At 36.5% G+C, this 17,144-nt stretch overlaps 1 protein-coding gene across 10 annotated transcripts in view; it reads left to right on the top strand.

Moving 5' to 3' along the window:
* EHBP1 (EH domain binding protein 1) overlaps positions 1-17,144 on the top strand; it is a gene marked incomplete at its 3' end in the record, with an annotated part of 325,825 nt that overhangs the window by 41,300 nt on the left and 267,381 nt on the right. For all 10 annotated transcript variants that reach the window (XM_084235967.1, XM_084235974.1, XM_084235973.1 and 7 more), the window contains exon 2: positions 10,679-10,736. In XM_084235967.1, coding sequence (XP_084092093.1) covers positions 10,679-10,736 — 58 coding nt within the window. The remainder of the gene's footprint in view (positions 1-10,678; positions 10,737-17,144) is intronic.

Genomic DNA, 17,144 nt, shown 5'->3' with positions numbered 1-17,144 from the left:
TCCCAGCTGTTTATCTTTGCCTTCACTATCACTGCTTTGGGTGATGTGTCTGTAAAGATGTCTTTGATGTGCAAATCACGTAGTGTTTTGCCTATATTTCCTTCTATATATTTTATGGTTTCAGGTCTTATGTCTAGTTCTTTAATCCATTTTGAGTTGATTTTTGTGTATGGTGTGAGGTAGTGGTCAAGCTTCATTCTTTTGCATGTAGCGACCCAGTTTTCCCAGCACCATTTATTGAACAAACTTTCTTTGCTCCAATGCATAGTCTTTGCTCCTTTGTCAAAGATTAGTTGACCATAAATCTGTGGGTTTATTTCTGGATTTTCTATTCGATTCCATTGGTCTGTATGTCTGTTCTTGTTCCAATACCATGCAGTTTTGATGATTATGGCTTTGTAGTATAGTTTGAAGTCTGGGAGTGTGATGCCTCCATTTCCTTCTTTTTTTTTCAGGAGAGCTTTGGCTATTCGGGGTTTTTTGTGATTCCATATGAATTTCATCAATAATTGTTCTATTTCTTTGAAGAATGACATTGAAATTTTGATTGGAATAGCATTGAATCTGTATATTGCTTTTGGAAGGATGGCCATTTTAATAATGTTTATTCTTCCAATCCATGAGCAGGGGATGTCTCTCCATTTCTTTGTGTCTTCTTCTATTTCTTTTCACAGTGTTTTATAGTTTTCTTTGTATAGGTCCTTTACCTCTTTTGTTAGATTTATTCCCAAATATTTGATTTTTTTTTATTTCAATAACAAAAGGGATGGTTTTTTTGATTTCTTCTTCTTCAGATTTATTGTTTGTGTATAGGAAGGCTACTGACTTTTGCGTGTTGATTTTGTATCCTGCCACTTTACTGAACTGATTGATGAGTTGAATTAGCTTTTCTGTGGAGTTTTTGGGGTTCTCTATGTATAATATCATATCGTCTGCAAATAGTGATAGTTTGACTTCTTCTTTTCCTATTTGGATTCCTTGGATGTCTTTCTCTTGTCTTATTGCCCTGGCTAGGACTTCCAGTATTATATTGAAAAGCAGTGGTGAGAGTGGACATCCTTGTCTTGTTCCATATCTTAATGGAATTGCTTTCAGCTTTTCACCATTGAGAATGATACTGGCTGTTGGCTTGTCATAGATGGCCTTTATGATGTTGAGGTATGTTCCTTGTATCCCAAGAATTTCAAGGGCTTTTATCATGAATGGGTGTTGCACTTTGTCGAAAGCTTTCTCAGCATCTATTGATATTATCATATGGTTTTTATATTTCTTTTTGTTGATGTGTTGGATAACGTTGATTGATTTTCGGATGTTAAACCATCCTTGTGCCCCTGGAATGAATCCTACTTGGTCGTGGTGAATTATCTTATGGATACATTGTTGGATTCTGATGGCTAAAATTTTATTGAGGATTTTTGCATCAGTGTTCATTAAGGAGATTGGCCTGTAGTTTTCCTTTTTTGTGTTGTCCTTGTTCGGTTTTGGTATTAGTGTAATGTTGGCTTCATAAAACGTGTTTGGTATTGTCCCTTCCTTCTCAATTTTTTGGAAGAGTTTGTGAAGGATAGGAACTAATTCGTCTCTGAATGTTTGGTAGAATTCATTTGTAAATCCATCAGGTCCTGGGCTTTTGTTTTTGGGGAGGGTTTTGATTACCATTTCAATTTCGCTAATTGTAATTGGTCTGTTTAGGTGTTCTATTTCTTCTTTATCTAGCTTTGGGTGATTGTAGAGTTGTAGGAATTTGTCCATCTCCTCTAGATTGTTAAACTTGTTTCCATATAACTGTTCATAGTAGTTACTGATTATTCTTTTGATTTCTGCTGTGTCCGTTGTGATTTCTCCTCTTTCATTGATGATCCTGTTTATTTGTGCTTTCTCCCTTTTTTCCTTTGTGAGCCTGGCTAGGGGTTTGTCTCTTTATTGATTTTTTCAAAGAACCAGCTCTTGGTTTCATTGATCTTTTGGATTGTTTTTTTAGTTTCAATTTCATTTATTTCTGCTTTTGTTTTTATTATTTCTTTTCTTCTACTGGTTTTGGGGTTTTTTTGTTGTTCTTTTTCTAGATCTTTGAGCTTCGAGATTAGGTTGTTTCTTTGCGTTCTTTCTTGTTTCTTGATGTGAGCTTCTATTGCTATATATTTTCCTCTTATTACTGCTTTTGCTGCATCCCATACCTTTAGGATATTGGTGTCCTCCTTGTTCAATTCAAAAAATTTTTTAATTTCTTCTTTGATCTCCTCATTAGTCCAATGGTCTTCCAGTAGTGTGGTTTTTAATCTCCATGAGGTAGGAAAGTTCCTTGCCTTCTTTTTATGGTTTATTTCTAGTTTGATGCCTTCATGGTCAGAAAAGATGGTTGATATGATTTCAATCTTGGTGTATCTGTTGATGTTTGTCTTGTGCCCCAGTATGTGATCGATCCTGGAGAATGATCTGTGTGCGCTTGAGAAAAATGTGTACTCCGTTTTTTTGGGGTTTAGTGTTCTATAGATGTCTGTTAAGCCCGATTGCTCTAGGTCCTTATTTAGAGCTTTGGTTTCTTTACTTATTTTTTGTCTTGTTGATCTATCCATTGTTGATAGTGGTGTGTTGAAGTCTCCCACTACGTATGTGTTTTCTCTGATGTCTGTTTTCAGAGAGGACAACAGTTGTCTGATATATTTTGGTGCTCCTTCGTTTGGTGAGTATATGTTAATGAGTGTTATTTCTTCTTGAAGTATTGTCCCCTTGATCATAATGTAGTGACCATTGGGGTCTCTTTTTATCTTTTTGAGTTTGAAATCTGTTTTATCTGATATAAGTATAGCTGTTCCTGCTTTCTTTTTTGGTCCATTTGCTTGTAGGATTGTTTTCCATCCTTTAACTTTGAGCCTATTTTTATCTTTTGTAGCTAAATGTGTTTCCTGGAGACAGCAAAAGGTTGGGTTTTGTTTCTTAATCCAGGCTGCAACTCTGTGTCTTTTTATTGAAGAGTTTAGTCCATTTACATTTAGAGTTAATATTGATATGTTAACATCTGTATTTGCCATTGTGTTTGTCTTTCCTTTGATTTTATTTATTTATTCTTTTAATAACTTTTTTTTTTTTGGCCTTCTTTCATTGTTATTCGTCCCTCTGAGGTTCTGGCTTTAGGACTCCTTGTAGTATTTTTTGGAGTGGGGGTTTAGTTGCAATGAAATTCCGGAGTTTCTGTTTGTCTGGGAAGGTCCATATTCTTTCTTCAAAGAGGAAGGAGAGCTTTGCGGGATAGAGTATTCTTGGTTGGCATCTGTTTTCTTGGAGTCTGTTGACTATGTCCCTCCACTCTCTCCTTGCCCGTAGTGTTTCTTCGGAGAAGTCTGATGTCAGCCTGATTGGCTTTCCTTTGAATGTTATCTGTTTCTTCCCTCTTGCCAGCTTCATTATTTTTTCCTTGTCCTGGATTCTTGGGAGCTTTACTATTATGTGTCTTGCTGTATTTTTCCTTTCGTCGTGGAAGTTTGGTGTTCTTCTTGCTTCTTGTATATCAATTTTCAGCTCCTTCTTCACATTTGGGAAGTTCTCTCCAATTATCTCTTTGAATATTTTCTCTGTTCCTACATCTCTCTCCTCTCCTTCTGGTATTCCTATAACTCTTATATTTCCTTTCCTCATGGAGTCAGATAGTTCCCGAAGTCTTTCCTCGTTCTTTTTCCTTCGTACTTCTCTTTCCTTTTCTGTTTTGGTTCTTTTTATTTCTGTGTCTTCAAGATTACTTATTCGTTCTTCCATTTCATCTATTCTGCTTTCATTGCTTTTCCCAGAATTCTTTAGTTCTTCCATTAATTCTTTGATCTCCTGCATTTCTTTTATTTCCCTCTTTAGGGACTCAATTTCTTTCTTCTGACCATTGTTTTCCCTCTCTAGGGACTCAATTGCATTCTTCTGATCGTTGATTATTTTTCCCTTTTCATTGTTTTCCTTTATGACTTCTGTCGGTTTTTTAATCACGGCAATTTTAAATTCTCTTTCTGGAAGGCTCAGAAATTCTTCCAAGTTATTGTCGTTGCAATCTGGGGGCTGGTTTTCTTTTTGTGGTGTGCTTTTTCTCTGGAGAGTTGCTAGGTTGCGTGTGGTTCTTCTCCTCCCTACTGTCTGTTTTCTAATTTGCCGTATGCGTTGGGACACTGTGTTGTTGGGACTGGCCGGCATCTTGGGTGGGCTTCTCTGCTCCCCTCTGTTTCCTCCAGGAGTCATCTGTCACTTTCAAGCAGTCTTTACTGGAGAAAGGTCCCTGTTCTAAAATGCTGATGTGGGGACACACTCCCCTGTGCGCCTGGTCTGCCCCGGCGGTGGGTTCCTGCTCCCCCTCTGGGCTTGGACTGCAGGCCAGAGGGGGTCTGGCGTGGGCGAACTTCCCCCGCTCACCTCTGGCTCCTGAGGAAGCCTTCTGCAGGTAGTCTTTACTGAAGAAATGTCCCTGTTCTAAATGGTGATGTGGGACACACTCCCTGCGCGTCTGGTCTCAGGCACACTCTTCTGCGCGCCTGGTCTGCCCCGGCTGTGGGTGCTCGCTCTCCCTGTGGGCTCAGACTACTTGTTCGGAAGGGGCCTGGTGTGGGCTAACTCCCCAGCTGGCCACTAGCTCCTTCAGGAGCCTCTGCTGGCTTCAAGTCGCTAGGTGGCGCCAGAGATCTCTCCTAGAGCCCTTGGGGAGCTGATTTTCCACCCCGTGGGACAAGTAGCAGAGTGGGGATGGTAGGGTACACCTCAACGGCTTTGGGGTGCTGTGTCTGCCTTGTGCCCCACCGTCGTGGGGAACCCACGCCCGTAATTTCGTGCCCAGGGTCTCAGTTCCAAAGCCCTCAGTTCCAGGACGTGGGCTGTAGCCCAGATCAGTGGCGCAGGAATGGCGCCTTTTGAATCCCGCTTCCCTGCCTGGGGGCCTTGTTCCTACTCACTCAGGGAGGGCCTCCGCGGTCTCCCCGCAAGCCTAGGTCGCAGGTGCGGGGACCTGGGCAGCTGCGATCCGATCTGGATCAGCGTGCCGCTTTCTGAGCAAGCTTACCTGGCGGCTGGGGCTGTGTGCTGGTGCTGGTCTCCTCCTGGGGGCGGGGCTCCCTTTAATGGCGCCTGGAGCTCACCTCCGCGGCGGATCCTGCAGGGTTCTCCACAGCTCCCGTTCACGGGGTGTGGTGGCTGAAATAGTTCCTTTCCACTCATAGTCCCACTTGCTGCGTCCGTTTTTCTTGGTGGCCGTTTTGGTTTGTTGTTTCCCTCCTCTCTGCCGTTCGGAGAGTGCCGCCTCTGTGGGCGGGGGAGGTGAGCAGGGTTCTGCGCTTCCCTCCCTTCTCGTCGTCCTCTTTTATGGCAACTTTCTTCTTTGGGCAGTTTGCTGGAGTCGTCCGTTTATCTTCCGTGTCCCAGTTCTCACTGGGACCTGCCGCTTTTCCTCCCTATTAACTTTTTTTAATGGGAGATCTTACTCGCAGCGTCTCCTCGCCGCCATGTTGCTCCGCCCCCTCCTAGATCTTTCCCCTCTAAAACTTGATAGATCAGGTTGCTTAGACATTTTTGACAGACATAAAGTTGTGTTATTATAGGTTCTTTAGTAGTTTGATAGAACTCTCACAGTTGTTCTGTCCCTGGCCTCTTGGGAGCACATAAGTAAATATTTAATGTTTCTTTTCTAGTTCAGCATGGATACTTAAAATATTAATTGTGGTCAACTAATTGCATGATTACTGGTGCTAGTCTATTGAGAACAATACCTCACCACAGTTCTTTATTTTACAACTTTTCCACATTTTGACCCTTATAATGTAAAGGTGGACTGATTTCTAGTGAAGATGTTTAAAAAATGGGATATGATTTACAACCAGAAAAAGTTTTACCTTGTCTGGGATCATTCTCTAGTCATTTATGTTCTTGAAATTTTCTTGGAACTTCAGCCAGATAGGTTAGTAGACCATCCTTTCTGATTTTTTTGTAGTAAAATGCTTCCCAATTCTAAAGTGCTGAGATCAGTATGGGTTTGGGGGAGGGAGGTGCTGAGAGGCTGAGTTAGAAGGAGACAACAGTGCAGATGGTAAAGGGTGATGTTGAAGAGGGGAGACATTCGTGCTACCATCAAAACTAATGCCTCGTAGGGATTACAAGGGAATGTTAATACTGCTGTCCCTGTAAAACATTGATTTTCAACCTTGGCTGACATTAGACTCACCTTTGGATTAAAAAATAAGTGTCCACCAGAGAATCACAGTCTCTGGGGTTGGAACCTAGGCATCAGTATTTTTTAGTGGACGGAAACCAGGAGGTTTCAATGTGTAGCCAAGGTGAGGATTCCTGCAAAACTCAAGCTGCTGAGAGAATATATTTATTAGAACTGTTAGATTTAGTTAGACCTCATCAATTATAATTAATCAATTGGATATTCCTGGGTGAAATTTATGGTTCATTCAGTAGCAAATGTTTATTGGGCCTCATCCTTGTACAAGATTCTTAATTAGTTGTTAGAAATGCAAAGGCTAGCTATGGCTAGTAAGGAATGTGGTCTAGTGGAGGCAACAGAAATAATAACAAATAATATAATATGGGCGTATGGAATATTAAAATAGAGGCATGTCAAGTATATAACTGGAAACATAATAGAAGGAACAGTTAATTGTGCCTGAAATTTGGGATAAGGGATGTTGTAGGAAGGAAATTTGAAGTGGTCAGGTTTTCATAGCAAAAGTGATGAGTTAAGAGTTTTCTGGTAGAAAAAAGGAGAGGACAGAGGAAGTCTTAACAAATAGGTTATAACATGTAAAGATATGAAGAAATTGAAGGAATATGTGTTTAGGGATTAGTTGGAAAGCAAGATGCCTATGAGATATTTGCAGATTATACAGTTGGAAAGGTAGATCAAAATTAGGTGTTGAAATGCCTTTATAAACCACATTCACGAATATGGAAGTTATCTTGCATGCCCAGATATCATAGGGTCAAATGCATACAAGTTCTAGATAACTCATCTTAAATAGTGAAGCTGGTCAGATGTGAAATAGTTGGTAGTGTTAGACTCTAGTAATTTGTACAGTGTGGATATTGTTTAAAGGCAGTTAAGAAAGAAATGTTTTATAAAATTTAAATTAGAGCTAAAATAAAATGGAATGCTGTTTAGGAATAAAATGAACACTGTTCATTGGTGCGTCTATCAAGTTTAATTGCAGTGCCATTTCGTAGTACTGTGAGTGTGGCTCTTACTGTAGTAAAAGCCCAGTATGGGACATAACATGGAAAAGGGGTAAGATTTTACAATGTTTTTAAAGAAGTCTGGCAGAAATACAGTTAACATTGAAATTCGGCTGGAGATGTGACGATGAGAACATAGTGAGAAGTTTAGTGCAGTAGTTTAGGTTAAAGGTTCCAGCAAGTCACCAGTGCTTTCAAACAATGTGGCCTACATTTATAGACTGCTCACTTTTTCTACTCTTAGGCTGCCATCATTTGATCATACCTTCTTCCCAGCCCTGTCCATCCCATTGTCATAATACTTCCCATCTTCACTGTCATTTGTTCTATTCTCTGTATGTGGAACAAGGGTTTATTTGTTTCTCCATTTGCACATATGCTTTAGCTAACACTGATGAGTCATAGAAATTTTCTTCTATTTCATATGTAATTTTTCATGCCTGCATCTGGCTACTGCTCCTCACACCTCACTTTGGGAAGACTCATGAGAGCATTTATTTAGTGTAGATTATAATTGTCTTTAAAGTCTGACACTTGGGAACCAAGTTTATTCTGGGATGGAGAATAAAATCTCCAAAATCTGCGAAAATAGCACGATGATTTTTTTGAATTAAGTGACTTAAAAAATCACTGATGTGGGCCTCCCCGTTGGCGCAGCGGTTGAGTGCTGGGTTGCGAAGCTACCCACAGCCTCTGCAGCGCTGGTTCCATCCCCGGCCGCTGGGCAAGGGTCCCACATGGTGCGCAGACCTCTCCTGCTGCCCGCTGCTCCCCTCAGCAGTGTACTTCGGTCCCTCTGCCTGTTCTGTTCCCCGCTCTGGCTCTGGCGAATTCTCTCACCCTCCTGCGCTTCTGACCGTACCCAGTGGTTGTATTAATAAAAAAATAAATCTTTTTTAAAAAAAAAAAAAAGACATGCAAAAATAGAAGGGAAATGAATTAAGCAGGTAATAATAATAAAAAAAAAATCACTGATGTAAGTGGAACATTATGACCCTTCTTTTTGTCCTGAAAGCAGGAAATATATCTCCATTATGAAAGGTACCCTCCCTGTAGCTAGTGGTAAAGACATCCTTATCACTAGAAATAGGAAATTCAGGACCTAGAAAGTTGTGTAAACAAACTTTGCTTATTTTTTTTGCAGTTAGTAAAGAAGCTTAAAGTTTTGTTTTTGTTTTTGTTTGGTCTTATCAGTTCTTCACATTTATTGTTTCATTGTCCAAGAGATATTTGTATGTACTGCTTTGTTTCTTTGGTGCATCCCATATTCAATGGGAGCTCCATCTGCATGAAATTGAATGTTTCTTTCTCAGTCTGTTTTTCATCAGTTTATTTTTTTGGTTTTATTTATTTTAAATTTTATATATATATATATTTAAACAATATTTGCTTCCTCCCACCCCCTCAGGTTGAGTCCCCATAGAATTTCCTTCCCCAAGGCACCCGTGCACCGTCACCAGTCTCCTGTTCTCCCTCCCTCCCTCTCTCTGATTCCTCTCCCTCCTCCTCCCCTGCAGTATGTCTCTGATTTATAATTGTCTGTTTTTGCTTTGTTGTGTTTTGTACTGTTATTATTTTTTTTACACTGATGTCTTATTTTGTTCCCCTATATTCCTGTTATAAGTGAAACCATCTGATATTTTTCTCTCTCCTTCTGGCTTATTTCACTGAGCATAATTCCTTCTAGATCCATCCATACTGCTACAAATGGCATGAGTTTCTCTTTTTTGATTGCTAAATAATATTCCATTGTGTATATATACCACATCTTCTTGATCCAGTCATCTATTTTTGGGCATTTGGGGTGTTTCCAGGTTTTACATATTGTAAATAGTGCTGCAATAAACATAGGTGTACAGGTGTTCTTTTGAATCAATGTTTTTGTGCCCTTTGGGTAGATCCCTAGGAGTGGAATTGCCAGGTTGTATGGTAGCTCCATTTTTAGTAGACTGAGGAACCTCCAGACAGCTCTCCATAGTGGTTGGACCAGTTTGCACTGTAGGAGAGTTCCTTTTTCACCAAATCCTTGTCAAACAAAGAACATGACATCCCCTGCTCATGGATTGGAAGAATTAACATTATTTAAATGGCCATCCTCCCAAAAGCAATATACAGATTCAGTGCTATTCCAGTAAATATCTCAATGACATTCTTCAAAGAAATAGAACAAATACTGATGAAATGCATATGGAACCATAAAAAAACACCAATAGCCAAAACCCTACTGATGAAAACAAAGGAGAAAGGAGGTATCACACTTCCACACTTCAGGCTATACTACAAAGCCATAATAATTAAAACAATTTGGTATTGGAACATAAACAGACACAGACCAATGGAACCTAATAGAGAGCCCAGAAATAAAGCCACACTTACATGAACAACTAATCTTTGACAAAAGAGCAAAGAATATACAATGGAACATGGACAGTTTGTTCAATAAATGAACAAACTGCATGCAGGAAATGAAAATTATGTGTATATGTATGTTATATATGTATATGTATGTGTATATATGTATATGTATATATATGTTTATATGTTTAAATAAACAGGAGGACAGGTCATTTGTTGATGGTGAGGGATTCCAGATTAAAATGGTGACATACAAAGTAGTGAAGAGCACTGAGATGACTATATATTTCATTTCTTGGTTAAAATATTTGTATCAACAATTTTTAAAGATGAAACTTTAAGTAAAGTAACTGATAATTATAGTCGTAATGTTTTCCCTAAGCGTTAAAGAGATCTTAGCTTTATTAGCTGAAAATGTAAGGTTGGTTTATTTTGTTTGTATTGGTTTCTGTTTGTTTTTAATCTCAATTAAGAGAAGATAAAGAAGTCTGAGTTTGTCTATGGCCATACCACCCTGAACGCGCCTGATCTCGTCTAAAGAAGTCTGAGTTTTAGAAGACCTATATGTCACCTTGGTTCTGCCATAACTTTTCATTAATTACTTAATTTTGCCAGGTTTTTATCACATCTTAGAAGGAATAGTATGTATCTGGCCTGTTTTTCAGTGTTGTATTTTTATAAAGATCATTGAAATTATTGATTGTGTTTTGAAAACTATAAACACTGTTCATAATATATAGAGATGTAGAAGTAGTTTAACTCCTAGATTTAAATTATTTCAGAAGTGTCATCCTAATGCTGCTTTTCTCTGATTTAAAGTGGATAATATGTTAGAAGCATATTACTGATTTTTTGGAGAAGATAAATGTGTGATTTTTTTAAAAAAAAATACCACTTTCCTAGTGATTGACTTATAAAGTATTTTTAGGAAAACATGGATGGAATATTAATAATTTAACTTAGATCACATCTACTATATTGGTTAATTTACAGAGCTTTATTGTAAGAGTAACTGTTCTCCGTAATGTAAAGCAGATAATATTTTTGTCCTTTTTAAAAGTACTGGAACTAAATTTTATGAATTTGATTTAAGATAAATTGTATTTAATCTTTTCCTCTTTGGCAGGCAACCAGATAAACTGGTGGTAGTTTGGACAAGAAGAAGCCGAAGAAAGTCTTCTAAGGTTAGTATATCTTACAATGTCTTTTTACCTAAATGTTAAGTTTAATTTTTAGTCACATTTTTAAACAGATATGTTCCTATTATAGTTTGAAAGTAATATTTGATGTTTTGGGTTATTTCTGATTATCTGATCTAAAATGATCAGTCAGGGCCTGCCTGGTGGTGCAAGGCGTTAAGCACAGCACTATGAAGCAATCTGCATCCTCTGCAGCATGAGTTTGATCCCCGGCCAACCAGGGAGCAACCCACATGGTGCAGCAGACCTCTCCTGACTCGCTTCAGCAGTGTACTTCAGTCAATCTGCCTGTTCTGTTCCCCACTTTGTCTCTGGTGAATCCTCTCACCCCCCTGCACCTCTGCCCTGTACCCCAGCTCTTGTATGCATAAATAAATAAATCTTTAAAAAAATATATGATCAGTCACTATAATCTTGTTGCTGAAGCTCTTACAATGGGAACCATATACTTGAGTTTTGTTTTTGAATGTGGTAGCCTTGAATAATAGAATTTTAACTTCTCTGCACTAAGGTATTATAAAGTAATGATTAAATAAATACCACTTATAAAATTGCACCTAAGATTACTTTATTCAGGTTCCAAGAAGGTGAAGTTAGGACTAACCTAAGGAACAATGAATTATCTATGTCCATTATTTTGCAGTGCTGAATTACAAAAGAGAGGAATTGCAATTTTCATAATTTTTGTAGCTTTATTTGTGAGTAGAACAGAATTTAAAAAATTGATAACAATTCCTCAGACATTTTCAAAATTCCATTCTATGTAAGTACAAGTATATTTTTATAAGCACATGATAATTGCAAAAACGATTATTGGATGTTGATTTTTTTCCCAGAGATAGACTTATGTGAAGAAAATTTATTCATTTTAATTAAAATTAAATGAAATTTGGTTTAATTTCAGAAATTAATATTTTTGTATTAAGGGCTTTTCTCCAAATTTTTATTGAACTACAGTTTGTACTATGTAACATATCTTAATGATATAATCTCATGAGTTTTGATTAGTATATACTTTTAGAGCTAATCACTATTCTGATTTTCTATTATCATAAACTATTTAACCTGTCTTGAATTATGTAAATGGAGCTTTTCATGTCTGGTTTCTTTTGTTCAGTGCATTGTTTTTGAGATTTATTTATGCTATTGTGTAGATTGATAGTGTTTTTTTTTCCCGAGAGTAGTATTCTATCATGTTGGTATATTGCAGTTTGAGTATAACCCTGTTGATGAACATTTAGCTTATTTTCAATGAATATTGTTTTTTATTCATAACTATAATTAAATCTGCTCTAAACTTTGTAAGTATTTTGTGGAACAAATATTCTCATTTACCTTGGGAAAATATGTAGGAATCACTGGATAATAGGATTGTGTATATTTTTAACTTGCTAATTTTTTTTAATTTAAAAATTTGAAAACTCATTTACAAATAACAAAACTATTACATGTTAGCATAAATCACTTCTATGAAAAATAACTTTTTCTAAAACAAAAAGTGAAAAGAGTAGCATTGTTTCGTATTTTTGCAAATTTCTTTCATGTCTGGCTTAATAGAAGAGAGCTAAAATCACACTAGCTTATAACTCTGTTTTCAGTTTGTAACACTGTCAGTTTCTGAAAAACTAGACTCATGAAAGTGAAAAGGGCAAATATTATCTTACTATTACAAAAACAGTTTTGACCTTGAGTGCCCTAGAAAGGATCTCAAGGAACCCCCAGACCAAACTTTGAGAATCACTGCCCTAGTCTAATTTCCTTATTTTACATCAAAGGGCTCTGTGTCTCACAGAGATTAAGTGAGAAATCCAAAATTATATGGGCTATTAATGTTAGGATATAGATCCTAGATGGTTTGTTTTATTTCTCTTGGTTTAAAATTCTTAATCAGAAACCTGGGAAATAAGCCCTAATGACTGGTCTTGTTTCCTCTAATTGTAAGGACTGTCACAGTAGATTACTAAAAAAAATTGCTTTCGATTAAATAATTTGCTTTATATAAAATAATTTGCTTTAGATAAACTAAAAAAAGAAAATCAGTAAGCGTGATAAATTCTACAACAGGCCTACTATATTAGCATTTGAATTAGGGTCTCTACTAAGGCAAATTCTGCTCCCTCTACTCCATGAAATTTGGTAATTACACTGTGCAATAAATACCATGGAGAAATGTAGAACAAAGATTAATCACTGTACCACCATTTATCACATTCTTTGTGTCTAAAATACAATTCATGACATAATTCCAGAAAACTTTTCACAAGTTCTGACTAAATAGTGGTAGTGGTTATACTAGGAGATTGCAAATAAGTTGGCACTCATATTCAACTTTTTAGATGAAATGGAGTTGTTTTGAAAGAAGGTGGTTTTCATTCTCTAACTAGATTTTATTTTGTCTTTTTTTTTCACCTACAGATGATTCCTTTGTATTCTCCCAGGTGATTCAAATCTTCTTTAAATAGATCATAGCCTTGTTCCTTTAAACAACTTACTGCTCAGGCTGTTTCAGTGTAAGAAATTCTTCCTAAGGAACTCATTCCTAACTTTCTTTTTTATCAGTAGCTCCATTTTGGGTTCTGAGTCATGAATCATGCCCATCTCACCTTTCATTAATGTGGTGACATAATGGCGATTCTCTATGAAAGAATTTACAATGTAGGATAAGTGAGCATTTTTCAAGTAAAGAGGTGCTTCTTCCTGGGTTTCCCTTTAAGCACATCCTTTTGGATTCTCACTGAATTCCAATGTACCCCCACCCCCACCCCCTGCCTACATGCCTAGGAAGTTAGAATCTGACAACCCTGAAATTCCTTTAACTCTTTTTCCCCCCTGAATTTCAGGGGGGAAAAATAAATATAAATGTTTTAATATATGTTCCATACAAAAGAACTTGTTCATCTGAAACTCAAATTAAAAAAAAATTGTATATATATTTTACACCATTCTTCATTTTTGTATAGTGTATGCTTTCTCCTCTCAGGTGAAGCCTCCATAAAAGTCCCTTGTGTGCTTCCCTCCCTGTTTTGATCCCTCTCCCTCCCCCTCCGCTGCAGTGTATCTCTGATTTATAGTTGCCTGTTATTTTTTTTTATTTATTATAATTTTTTTTTTTCCCTGATCCCTTATTTGGTTCCCCTATATTCCTCCTATAAGTGAAACCATCTGATATTTTTCTTTTTCCTTCTGGCTTATTTCACTGAGCATAATCCCTTCCAGCTCCATCCATGTTGCTGCAAATGGCGTGACTTTATCTTTTTTGATAGCTGAGTACTATTTCATTGTGTATATATATATATATATACCACCTCTGGATCCCATCATCTATTTTTGGGTGTTTGGGTTGTTTCCGTATCTTACCTGTTGTGATTAGTGCTGCAGTAAACATAGAGGTGCAGGTATCCTTTTGAATTACTGTTTCTATGTCCTTTGGGTAGATTGCTGGAGTGGAATTGCTCGGTCATATGGAAGCTCCATTTTTAGTAGTTTGAGGAACTTCCATACAGTTTTCCATAGTTGTTGGACTAGTTGGTTCCTTTTTCTCCACAGCTTCACCAATATTTGTTGTTTGTAGTTTTTTTAGTATGTGCCATTCTCACTGGTGTAAGGTGGTATCTCATTGTGGTTTTGATTTGCATTTCCCTGAATATAAGTGATTTTGAACCTTTTTTTCACATACCTGTTGGCCATTTGCATTTCTCCTTTGGAGAAGTGTCTTTTTAGCTCTTCTGCCCATTTTTTGACATTATATTTTGGACCCAGAACATTTTCTTATCCATTTACATATGAGAGAGAGTTGTGAAAATATAATAGATTTAGGGACTTCTGTCATTTTCCTGATTGGTTTTTAAACTGTTGTGGAAAGGAGCAATGTAGGCCCACCCACTGTAGTAGATGAATATAACCATAGCTATAACCATTGAAGTAGATCCTAAATGTTTTATACTACCAACAGAAAGTGATTTCCCCCTCTTAATTAGAAACCAATTTTTCCCAAAAAAGATAAAATATAATGAAATATTTTAGATTATAAGCCTATTCAGACTACCCATATTTTTTAAATTAATTTTTAAATGAAATATCTTTTCCTTAGATTGTTTTTAATTTTAAAAACAATTTAAGGATTTCTCCCCTTAGGTATGCAGAACGTCCATATTTGAAATTAAATACAATTATTTAATTACATTTTTAAAGGCAGTCAAATAACTACTAAATCTAAATCTAAAAAGGCATTCTTATTGCTAATTTTCCAGTGTGATGCTCTTAATATTTCAGATCCCTTCTGGCTACTTTCAAATCATTGTGTTTTTTCTTGAAATATAGATGTACTTCTTTTGAAAAGTTCATAAGAATCTAAATGTGTTAAGCTAATTACAGCATATTCATAGTGTGTTCATGTATATATGAAATGCTATTTTATAAAATAGTATGTAACAGCCAATAAGGATGTAAAAACCAGCTCCAGACCCTATGAGATTTTAATGATTGTAATATTATTGTAAAAGGTAAACAAATTTTTTTTAAAAGAATCTTGAGGAACTTTGTTCATTTTGGAATTCTTTTTTGATTTGTGTCATTTTTCGAAGAGGTTACATTGGTTTACAATGCTTTGTATAGGTTCACACCTCTGCAGATGCATGTTAACCACACCACATCCACCATCAAAACACCCATAATCTTCTACCATAGTCCATTGGTCTCCTCCTGCCCTTTATTAGCCTCAATTCTGCAGTCAGATTTCAAGGATTTTGGTTTAGTTTTGTCTATTCCTTTGTTTTTTTTTTTAAATTTTAATATTTTAGCTTTCTAAATTTATTTTGTGTGTGAGGGGGGACTTTTCATTGCGGTAATGTTGGTTTACAGCTCTGTATATGATTAAAGTTATAGGTTCACATCTCTTCAAAAATCTGTTACCATACACACCCACCACCAAAGCATTGATAATTTTCCATAATAGTTCATTGGGCCTCCACCCACCATTGCTCCCTGTTGTGTTTCTTTATATTCACATATAAGTGAAATCATCTGGTAGTTGTCTTTCAATTTTTGACTTAATTCACTTAGCGTAATTCCCTCCAGTTCCATCCATATTATGACAAATGACAAGATTTCTTGTTTTTTAAATAGCTGAGTAGTATTCCATTGTGTTTATATGCTGCATCTTCTTGATTGTTTCAATAACTTGGCTATTGTAAGTAGTGCTACAATGGACATAGGAGTGCATTTATCCCCTCAAATTAGTGTTTTTGTATAGATATCTAGGAGTGGAATTATTGGTTTATATCATCTATTTTTAATCTTTTAAGAAACCTCCATACTGTTTTCTATAGGGGATGGACCAGTATACATCCCCATCGAAGGAATTTTAGGGTTCCTTTTTCTTCATACCTTCACCAACACTTTTGTTTCTAATCTTTTTATGTGGTCCATTCTCACAGATGTGAGGTGGTATCTCATTTTGGTTTTTGATTTGCATTTCCTTGATAATAAGTGATGAGCATTTTTTCATGTGCTTATTGGCCATCTGTTTGTCTTCTCTGGAGAAGTGCCTATGTGCCTATTTATTTTTTCTGCCCCCCCCCCTTTTTTTGATTGGGTTTTTTCCTTGAATTGTATAATTTTTTTTGTAGGTGTTGGTAACCAGTCCCTTGTCAAATGAATGATGTACAAATATTTTCTCTCAGTGGGGTATCTTGTCATTTAATGATAGGCTTCCCTTCCCTCCCCTTCCCTCCCCTCCCCTGCCCTCCCCTTCCCTCTCCTTCCCTTCCCTTCAGCTTTTTAAATGATACAGTCCCATTTATTTATTTTTGCTTTTGTTTCCTTGCCATTGTAGTTGAGTCTCTAAAGATATCACTGGAAGTCATTGTTTTGCCTAAATTTTCTTCAGTTTATTTAATGGTTTCAAGTCTTATATCCAAGTTTTTAATCCATTTTGATTTTTGTGTTTGTTATGAGGTAGTAATCTAGTTTAATTCCTTTACTGACTAGCCAGTTTCCCATTATTATTTGTTAAAGAAGCTTTCCTTTCTCCATTGTATACTCTTGACTCCTCTGTCATAAATTAACTGTCTATGTAAGTTTGGATCTATTTTTGAGCTCTTGATTCTACTTCATTGATCTTTGTGTCTATTTTTATTCCAATATCATACTACTTTGATACTATAACTTTATAGTATGTTTAGAGGCCTAAAAGTTGATAATTCCATTGTTCTCTTTTTGTGAAGATTGCCCTTTTTGTTCAGGATCTTCTGTATTGTTTGCTCTATTTCTTTAAAGAATACCATTGAAATTTTGGTTGAGATTGTATCTTAAAAAAGAAAACTTAGTTTCCAGCTATTTTTTAATGTTACTTTTCATTATATTTTATTTAATTGTAATTTTAAACTCAAATTT

The sequence above is a fragment of the Talpa europaea genome (assembly GCF_964194135.1).
Source record: "Talpa europaea genome assembly, chromosome: 6".
Classification (NCBI taxonomy): Eukaryota; Metazoa; Chordata; class Mammalia; order Eulipotyphla; family Talpidae; genus Talpa; species Talpa europaea.
The sequence above is the reverse complement of the archived record's forward strand: the minus strand, read 5'-3'. Positions and strand labels throughout refer to the sequence as shown.